The sequence below is a fragment of the Dendropsophus ebraccatus genome, chromosome 8 (genome assembly GCF_027789765.1).
Source record: "Dendropsophus ebraccatus isolate aDenEbr1 chromosome 8, aDenEbr1.pat, whole genome shotgun sequence".
Taxonomy (NCBI): domain Eukaryota; kingdom Metazoa; phylum Chordata; class Amphibia; order Anura; family Hylidae; genus Dendropsophus; species Dendropsophus ebraccatus.
The window spans coordinates 19762195-19772987 of record NC_091461.1 but is presented as its reverse complement, the minus strand read 5'-3'; the positions used below and the strand labels follow the sequence as shown (position 1 = coordinate 19772987).

The 10793-nt window shown below is 44.4% G+C and overlaps 1 protein-coding gene across 1 annotated transcript; it reads left to right on the top strand.

Moving 5' to 3' along the window:
- The first annotated feature begins 230 nt into the window (after nucleotides 1-230).
- Nucleotides 231-5103, top strand: LOC138798439 (neurotensin receptor type 1-like). The gene is made up of 2 exons (XM_069978893.1): nucleotides 231-1134; nucleotides 4643-5103. Exons 1-2 carry the CDS (start codon nucleotides 231-233, stop codon nucleotides 5101-5103), a joined length of 1365 nt encoding a protein of 454 aa, XP_069834994.1.
- Nucleotides 5104-10793: the final 5690 nt, after the last annotated feature.

Below are 10793 nucleotides of genomic sequence, written 5' to 3'. Positions count from 1 at the left end.
CAAGCCTACGTTAATTTATCCGACTAATCAAGAATTTGCACTACAGGATAATGAATGCATTTTGCTTAATCATCCCCTTATTCTTCTACAATTTATATATAGAGTTTCCCGGCAGCTGAAATGTGTAATCATCCTTCATTCCGATTCATTTTGCATTTCCTTGTTTTAATTGTTCTTTTCAATTGTGTCATTTAGCCCTGGGGATCTCCCAACTTGACCCAGTTTTTGAAATGAACCATTCGAAGGGAGTTGTCCACAATGAATGCCTAAACTACATCAACGTGGACAATGGATCCATGTGGAACGAGAGCGTTGGCTCCAACACCTCTCGAAGCACTCTGCATCACCTGTTTATTGGTGCCCAAAAGCAGGAACCCAATTATATTGCCATTCCAGCCACCATCTTTTACAGCCTCCTCTTCCTTTTCGGCATCTTGGCCAATGGGTTAAGCATCCTTACGTTAATGAGAAATGGTAGAATGAGAGTGAGCGCTGTCCGCTTCTACCTCCTGAGTTTGGCCCTGGCCGATATTCTACTTCTGCTGACTATCCCAGTGACTTTGTACAGATACTTTTGGCAGTATTACCCTTGGGCTTTGACTGACACAGTGTGCAAACTGTATTTCATGATCAGACAAGTCTACTGTGCGACTACCAGCTGGACCATCATTGCATTCACTTCCGAAAGGTACTTTGCCATATGCCACCCCATGTGGTCTATCACTGGACTTCGGAAATCCCGCATGGCATATCTGTTGGCCTTTATCTGGATTTTGTCGTTCCTCAGCACTATTCCTGTGGCTATTGTCTATGGGGAGTCCTCAGCTTGTATCCTGGACTACACTGCTACTTCTCGGGATGAAGTTGTCCTTGACTCAACAGTGTGTGAAATGCTGGAACCAAAGCCATATATTGTGTACAAGAGCATCATGCAAACCCGCAGCATCTTGTTCTTTGTCGTTCCCTTGATCGCCATCATGTTTTTTCACCTTCTAATCTTCCATCACTTCAGTACCAACCACCGGCAGAGGGAAAAAATTGGGCTCACGAGAACACACTGGCAGTTTTCGTCAAAACATATGAATCAGCCTCGTAGGCGTCCGCTCTCAGAGAGAAAGGCGCGTCAACTAATGGGTAAGGGCAAATGGGAAAGAAACAAAGAACTAGGACTTTACACAGTACACGTCAATCCCTACACCTCAAAAACTACCAAAATTTTACAGATGCGTGACTAATATGTGTCAAGCCTCTTATAAATGTAAAGCATTGACTTGAAGGGATGTTACCCAGAGGACAAGCTATGGTTCCTCAAGAGGAGGGCTACTTGGCATGTGTATATGTGGAAATTTTTTTTTGATTAGAGACGGGCATACTTACAGTAAGTTCGGGTTTGTCCAAACCAAAACTCTGTATTTGACTGCCAGTGGCTGGAGAAGGTGAATGCAGCCCTAAAGCTGCCTGAAAAACATCGATACAGTCATAGGCTATGTTCACACAACGTAAGCTGTCTATTAATCACGGACTTTGTTGCCAATGCACAACAACAGCCTTGATTAATATACAACTTACGTGCACTGCAGTCTAAGGGAATCCCGGACGGAGTGTATACACATAGTATACAATCCGGCTAGGATTGCTACCGGCCGTACAAAAAACTGACATGTCAGTTTTGTGTGGACGCTATTCATTGAATAGCAGCTGCATATCCCTGACAGGTCACTCAGTGGAGAGTGCAGTTCCGGCCGCACTCTCCATTGTATTCAATGGTGAATTTGGATGCCGCGCACACGGATGTGCCTGCATCCCAGTACAGCACAAATGAAGATCATTGCAGTACTGGCAAGGATGATCTTTACTGTCCATTTTGTAACATGGCCGGGTCACAGAACGGCCGGTGTCATACGCCATGTGAACATTGCCATAGACTGTATAGGCTGCACCCATCATCTCAAGCCACTAGGAGTCAAATGCTGAGCATCAAAGATCGAACCCGAACTTTCTGTAATTTCGCTCATCTCTAGTCCCATACACAAATACCACATTGTATATATTTTTTAATTATCTCCTTTGATACAATGAACTCAGGTTTGCCTGTCTGGGTCTGGATGTTGCCACTCAGGACTTACAGCATACCCAATTCTGGTCTGCTATTTCTCTATATCATACCCTCAGATGCAGCAGTAGCATGGAGGGCATTACAGAGCCGTGCTGAGCAGTATAAGCTATGAATTCAGCACTGGGGTGATATAAAACACCAGAGCTTTTCTGTGTTTCTCTACCTCCTCTGTTGATAACTCTTCCTCCTACATAGACTTGCATGTACAGCACACAATCTGATCCCTCAGTGAGCCCATAGCTGGTTTGGTTATTCAGTACAGGAATTCAGCAGGTTTTCAGAATAAATCATGTTTTTAGTGAGAGGAGTATAAAAAAGGATTCTGACAACTGAAGAAAGAGACATTTTTCTGTAGGACATATAACAAGGTCGCTTATATTCACTTGTATTACCTAGTATTGCTGATTCATGCAAAGTTAGTTGAAAGGTTAGGAACCATTTTATCTCTCTATATCATACAGCATCCTACGGCTCAGCTTTATGGAGCCCTGTGTGAACCCTGAGTGAGATTGATGGGAACTTCTCTCACATTTGCAATTTAAAAGTTTTTGAGCGCTGATTAAATTACGTGTTACCTGAATGTTCTGATTTAATGTATCTGGTTGCTAGGAAACCCGACAATAGGTTATCAAATCAATATAATGGCCATCCAGCTAAACTAGGAAATAATGTCAAAGAAAATGTAGAATTAGAGGGAAAAAATGGAAAATGATTGCAAGAACCATACAAAAAATTATTCAAGTGCCTCATTCAAGTTCTCAGGCCTCATTCACACAACCGTATTCAAAGTACGGTGCCATAGGTTTCTATGGCTCTATTTACACGTCCGTAATTTCACGGATCTGTGAATTGGCCGTGGTCTGTGTCACAAAAAATACTGACGAGCCCTAGTTCGGCCAGTAATATTAGTACAGACACACCAACAGAAGTCCTGTCTCAAGACCAGGAGGCGGACAGACATCAGGGACAGCAGCAGTGGAATGCCGGTAGCAGTGCTGGAGCCGGGGAAGTAAGTGGCGTTCTGAAATTTATGGGTCCCAGATGGAGTTTTCCTTTAATTTTTTAATGTCCAATTCCAATAAAGGGGTATTCCCATAAAAGACGTATAAAGATCTTAATTGGAGGTAATTGGAGACCCAGTCTGGCTGGTTGTGGTGACGAGAGTAGGCCGGGATAACACAGCTGTACAGGCTGCTTAAAGAGGATGTACCACCTGGTACATCCTCTTTAACCTAAACCCACTAATCGAACGGCGCCAGCACGGGCAAGCCGGTGCCGCGGTCCGTTTTTCGGACCGAGGCCCGGTTCCCGTGCACGGCGCCGTTCTATGCATAGAGGGGAGGGAATTCCCTCCCACTGGGGGCGGCCCGGCCCGCCTCCAGTGCTTGAGCACCGGCCGGTTCCGGTGCATAGAATGGCGCCGTGCATGGGAAGCAGGCCTCTGTCCGAAAAACGGACCGCAGCACCGGCTTCCCCGTGCCGGCGCCATTCGATCAGTGGGTTTAGGTTAAAGAGGATGTACCAGGTGGTACATCCTCTTTAATGCTGTTTCCATAATTCCCATAGATATAAACGGAGTCATGAAAATGGAAACAATGTAGTTCATAGCGCGCTCTGGTGCCTGTGGGTGATCTTGGCTATGTCACTACCGTTCTATCTTGTACTTGTCTTCTTACCATAGCCTCTGCCTTTAGGTTTTGGACCTGACATGCTATAGCGGTTCGAGCTTCGCTTGTTTTATCAGCTCTGTTGGATTCTGATTTTGTACTGAGCTTCTATCTAGGTTTTGACACTTACTAGTCTGGTTACTAGAGATGAGCGAACTTGACCCAAAACAAAACGTCCGGCATTTGACTTGCTGAAGAAGTTAGAGGTACTGTAGCTTTAGGGCTGCCAGAAACACATGGATACAGCCTATAGGCCATAGCTCTATCTATTATTTAAGGACTCACTAGGCAAAACCCAAATATTCGGCAAGTTCGCTCATGTCTACTGGTCACGCATTATTGTGTCCAATATATTGTCTCTCTGTGTCTTTTTATTCTCTGCATCCCCTATATGTAGGAACCATTGCCCAGATGGGGGCCACCATTTGGTGTGGATCATAGATAGGGACAGAGGCTACGGGGGGGGGGGGGGGGCAGGGCTGCACTGATCCCTACCTTTCAATGACACATTCTCTATTAAACCATTCAGGTACAGGTCTCAGAGTCCCTTATATAATTGACTGATAGATATCTTCCTATATACATATAAGTAGGGGGAGTATCTGGCTGGGACTGTCACAATGACTTGAATACTTGTTCCCGGACGGTTTTATGATTTCTCTAAAGCTCAGTAAATCATTGTCATAAGGAACTCTGTCTTTGTCTCCTGTTGCCTGTGGTTTATTTTATACTTCAGCATTAGGAGATTCATGCTGCCTGTGGTTTGAACAGCATGAAACTTTTGATGATTACGCATGCAGCACTGATGCACTATGATGATATTATATATAATTTACCAGAATGCCTCTTTTGTTCGCAGGTGCGGTGGTGGTGGCGTTTTTCCTATGCAATTTTCCCGACACGGCATCCTCTCTTATGCAGATCTATATAGATAATTGGAATACATACGTCCACAAGGTCTACACCTTACTGAAGACCTATCTGTCTCTACCGCTTTGGTACCTCAATAGCGCTCTGGACCCTATCCTGTTTTGCATTTCATCCACATCTTTCCGCAGTGCCTGCAGGGAAACCCTAAAGGCGTTTCTTCCATGGCAGGAAAAATCTACAGATGGACCAAACCAGATATACCAAGCCTCTTGTGCCCGGTCTGGTGGGTCTTCCCTAGCGTCGGCGCCCAGCACACGCTCAACATGGACCTTAAATTCCAATGAAGGAGAACAAAAAGAGTGCGTGGGTCAGACTCGCAAAGGTGATCACAAGCTTCTATGCTTCAGGCACCTGGAGGTGAAGGAATCGGGGGACTTCTCTGTGCCATAAGACGTCAGAGGAGGAGGACACACTGTGTGCACTGTACAGGTTTGGGTGGATTAAACAAATGGTGGGCATGGTCTTGTAACACAGATTCCATGGTGTGACCATAACTGCTTAGTAGAGATGAGTGCAACTCAAGCATGCTCAAGTCGACATTTGATTTCCGGTGGCTGAAGAAGTTGAATGCAGCCCTAGATAGTCCAGGATACAGCCATAGGCCATAGGTTGTATCCATGTTTTCACAGGCTGCCTAGGGCTGCATCCAACTTCTTCAGCCGCCGGTATTCAAATGCCGAACAAATTGACTCCAGCATGCTTGAGTTGAGCTCATCTCTATTGTTTAGTAATCATGGGAAAAAAAGTGGCAGCAGCAAAGATGTAACCCAGAGAAGAGAATGAACGGCCTCGTTTCTAAGAGGATTACGCCAGGTGGAATGACAGTCATTTCATTGAAATGAAATATGAGGCTTCTCTATAAATTCATATGATTGAGCTTCAAACAAAATACTATAATTAGCACAATGGTAGTATGCTATTCAGAAAAAAATATAAAAAATTCAATGAATTTCAGGCCAATTGTATATTAGAAGCTTCTCTATCTGGTCGTCCTGCATTGTCAATGATGGCCAGTGACCATTAACCCTTTAGATCAAAACCTCTAAATATATTCAGATCCCTATATTAAAGGACAACTCCGGGCAAAACGTATTGTTTAATATGTTATTACATAAGGAAAGTTGAACAAATTCCTGATGTACATTAATTATGGGAAATGCTCATATACTGCTATTTCCCTTAATTTGGTAGATCAAACGGGGGGGGGGGGGGGGGGGGGGATTGTCAGCGGGTGTTGGATGGAAGGAGCAGGGAGGGAGGGGGAGATAGTTAGATGTACGGGCATACGGGCACCTCTCTCCCTCCCTGCTTGGTGCCATTTATCTCCCCCTCTCCTGGTGTGAGCCTGGTCCCTCTCTGCCCTGCGTCCCTGTGATACATTACATACAGTTGCATATGCAATACAGTTCCATAGACTTCTACAAATAGAGAGCCCCTGCTGGACACTCCATAGGAATTACAACTGATTCGTGACGTCACGATGATCTACTAAATTTGGGGAAATAGCCCTATAATGTGCATTTCCCATCATTAATGTACATTAGGAATTTGTCTAACTTTCCATAAGTAATAAGATATTAAAAAATACTTTTGGCCGGACTTCTCCTTTAAATTCAAAGCCCTAAATAGATTTTCAGGGCCAGACCCCTGATTTAATATATCCTATAAAAGAACACAAATTTGGATAAAATCCAAACTTTTAAACTGGGTCCACTGCCCAAATATACAACCTACAACAACCTCATTAATAATACATACAATCATAACCAGGATTCAATAATCAATTAATTTACCACTGGTAATCCTACAAAATACATAAACACAAAAAGACAAAATTAAAAAACTGAGGAGTCAAGACACAAAATTAAAAAAAACTGAAAAATTCAATCCACAATGTTATATAGACACAAGGACAATATTACAGAATACCCACTGCAGTAGCGTAATTTGGTGGGGGCAGAGGGGGCGGTCGCTCCCGGGCCCACACAGGCAGGGGGCCCACTGATGATTTCACCAGTTAATGCTGTCCGCAAAAGCTATTGCTTATGCAGACAGACTTAACAAATGTCTATTGGCTGTAGGTGGCCCCTGGCCAGCAACCAGAGCTCCTGGGGGGCCCATACGGCTACCGAATGTTGTGCCTGATTCGAAGAGAACATAGGGTTGAATGAGGCACAGTGATTAAAAAGGCTCTCCACCCTACCAATCACTGTTGTGGCCACAAGAGGCTGTTCCCTCCCTTAGAGCTGTGGGACCTCAGTGATGTCAGTTGTGTGCTTACAGAGCAGGGAGAGAGTTGACATCAGAAGACTACAGCACTGCAACCGCACAGCAGGTAAGTATGGCTTTTTTTCCTTAATTATAGAGGAGGAGACCTATGTGGGTGGGTGGGGCTAACTCCTGGAAAGGATGTTACCTATGGGGGTTGTGGTATGGGATGTGCTGGCTAATTGAAAAGAGGGTACCTAATTTTGAGGTACATTTGGTGGTGGTGGTGGGGTGTCTAACCACCAGGAGGATTACCAGGGAGATTACCGCTGGGGAAGGGGGTGGCTGCATGAGGAATAGATACTGGGGGGATTACCTACATGAGATGGTGCTGGAGGGGATGCCTAAATGGAGAATAATACCTTCTATATGAGGGCCCTAACTACTACTATATGGTAACTGAGGGAAATAATAACTATATTGGGCCACAGAAGGTCTAACTACCATATGGATGCACAGAGAAGCTGAATTTCACATGAAGGTACAGAGGGGCCTGACTACTATATGGGGGTGCACAGGGAGGGTCTGTCTTCTACATGGAGGTAAAGGGGGGATAATCTAATATGTTAGGGTATAAATGGTGGTCTTTTTACTATATGAGAGCATAGAGGGAACTACACTCAGCGGCCACTTTATTAGGTACACCATGCTAGTAACAGGTTGGACCCCCTTTTGCCTTCAGAACTGCCTCAATTCTTCGTGGCATAGATACAACAAGGTGCTGGAAGCTTCCTCAGAGATTTTGGTCCATATTGACATGATGGCATCACACAGTTGCCGCAGATTTGTCGGCTGCACATCCATGATGCGAATCTCCCGTTCCACCACATCCCAAAGATGCTCTATTGGATTTAGATCTGGTGACTGTGGAGGCCATTTGAGTACAGTGACCTCATTGTCATGTTCAAGAAACCAGTCTGAGATGATTCTAGCTTTATGACATGGCGCATTATCCTGCTGAAAGTAGCCATCAGATGTTGGGTCCATTGTGGTCATAAAAAGATGGACATGGTCAGCAACAATACTCAGGTAGGCTGTGGCGTTGCAACGATGCTCAATTGGTACCAAGGGGCCCAAAGAGTGCCAAGAAAATATTCCCCACACCATGACACCACCACCACCAGCCTGAACCGTTGATACAAGGCAGGATGGATCCAGGCTTTCATGTTGTTGACGCCAAATTCTGACCCTACCATCCGAATGTCGCAGCAGAAATCGAGACTCATCAGACCAGGCAACGTTTTTCCAATCTTCTACTGTCCAATTTCGATGAGCTTGTGCAAATTGTAGCCTCAGTTTCCTGTTCTTAGCTGAGCGGAGTGGCACCCGGTGTGGTCTTCTGCTGCTGTAGCCCATCTGCCTCAAAGTTGGAGGTACTGTGCGTTCAGAGATGCTCTTCTGCCTACCTTGGTTGTAACAGTTGGCTATTTGAGTCACTGTTGCCTTTCTATCAGCTCGAACCAGTCTTCCCATTCTCCTCTGACCTCTGGCATCAACAAGGCATTAACGCCCACAGAACTGCCACTCACTGGATGTTTTTTCTTTTTCGGACCATTCTCTGTAAAGCCTAGAGATGATTGTGCGTGAAAATCCCAGTAGATCAGCAGTTTCTGAAATACTCAGACCAGCCCTTCTGGCACCAACAACCATGCCACGTTCAAAGGCACCAAATCACCTTTCTTCCCCATACTGATGCTCGGTTTGAACTGCAGGAGATTGTCTTGACCATGTCTACATGCCTAAATGCACTGAGTTGCCGCCATGTGATTGGCTGATTAGAAATTAAGTGGTAACGTGCAGTTGGACAGGTGTACCTAATAAAGTGGCCGGTGAGTGTATATGAGGGCTAAAACTGCGTCTAAATACTACATGAGGGCATAAAGTGGGTAACAGTGTAGAGCAATACACATAGGGATGGTGCCTTGGTGAGATGCCTAGAATGTTTGTCTGGCAGAGACGAGGCATCGCCAGGAGAAGTCTGCATGATGGCCGAGCCAGAGGAAAAAGGAAAAGCAAACCACCTAGCAAACACGTCATTACATTTCATGCGGAGAATACGCCCCCAGTGCTTTGTCTGTTCAAGCCTAATGGGAATTGTAATTTTTAAAAATCTGGAAGGCGGTGAGTTTGACCCCCCTGGTATTAGTCATTATGGTGCGATGGTGGTGTTGAGGTATTACTCGTAAAATTGTCTTATGTTAACTATATATATATATAATATTTTTTTACACATCCTAAAATTTGCTGCAGTCTTTAACTGTTGTGTGTGCCCCATGCCAGGCCCATCAACAATGGTTGATAATCTATAGTAAATAGATATCATACAGTAATTATACCATTTAGTTATGTTGCAGTAGTCTGGCTTTTTTGTATATAGGTTATTTAGTATAGTTGCCTTAGACTTCATGGGACTATTTATTATTACCTTGCATTTGTACTATACATTTACACTATTGGTACTGCGGGTTCACCCTTCAGGTGTTGCCTCTTTGGTCCCTGACCATCAGCTATGGTGTAGTCCTCATGCTGCCCAATAGAAATTAGACAGATAGATATGAGATAAAGAGATAGAAGAATGGATGGATGACTAATTAGAAAACAAACACAGCGCCATAGCTGCCCCTATGTTGTGTGTGGTATTACAACTTGGTTCCATTCACTTTTAGTGGAACTGATCTGCACTACCACATCCAAGCTTTGGAGGAGAGTGGCGCTGTTTCTGGAAAAAAACAGCTATGTTTTTGTAATGCTGGATAACCCCTTTAATTTGTACATGGTTATATATGTGAGATGTAGAAAGTCTTTCCCACTGTTCTCAGTCCCTGTTCACTATAAATAATGTAGTAGAAAATACCCTTTATTATTCGGAAAGCATCGTCATCTACTGAGGTTCCCTATGGGTAACATAATCGGTTGGGGGCCCACTGAGACTCGCTCGCCCCCCCTAGGCTGAACCCCTAGCTACGCCCCTGACCCACTGTATTGATTCTCCTAGCAGCAATTATATATTGCACTACTATATTATCTATTGCACTTGCCCACTGTGCCTCTAACTGGAGAACAGTACATTGCTCTATCCCTATGGTCACAGGCCCAAAAAACTATTGCACCACAGTCACCAATCTTATGTCACATATGCTAGTAAGTAAGGTGCCTGCCCTAATAAGCCACTATATTCCCCTTATGGTTATTGCACTCTCCCCAGTTCTGTGTGTCTCCATACCCCAATGCGTTTTGCTCCCACTTATGACCCGTAAATTAATTTCAGACCCCAGATCAGACTCTTAACTAAAGTCAGATGGCAGTCCAGCTGTCCCTAATACATGCCAAACACCTATATTAAAATCATACCCCAGGAAAGACCCATAACTTTTAGAACCAAGATCTGAATCTGTAAATGTATTTATACCTTCTATACTGATATCAGACCCCTACATTTGTTTCAGACCCCATAAATATTATCAGGCTTCCTTTATAATATTAGAGCCCAGACCAACCCCCCTAAGTAGTCGCTATAATAAAATCAAAGCCAGGACAGTAATCAGACCCTAGAAGACAAACAATAAAATAGAGGCTGTGGATGGCATAGTCAGACCTCCAGCTGTTGTCTGTCCAGACATCATGGGAATTGTAGTTTTGCAACAGCTGGAGGTGCCAAAGGTTACTCATCCCTGCTTAAAAGCAAACCTGTACCCACAAACTGCCCCCCCCCCCCAAATTGCTTGTACCATCAGATAGCTGCTTTTAATCCAAGGTCTGTCCTGGGGTCTGCTTGGCAGGTGATGCGGTTATTGTCCTAAAAACAACTTTTA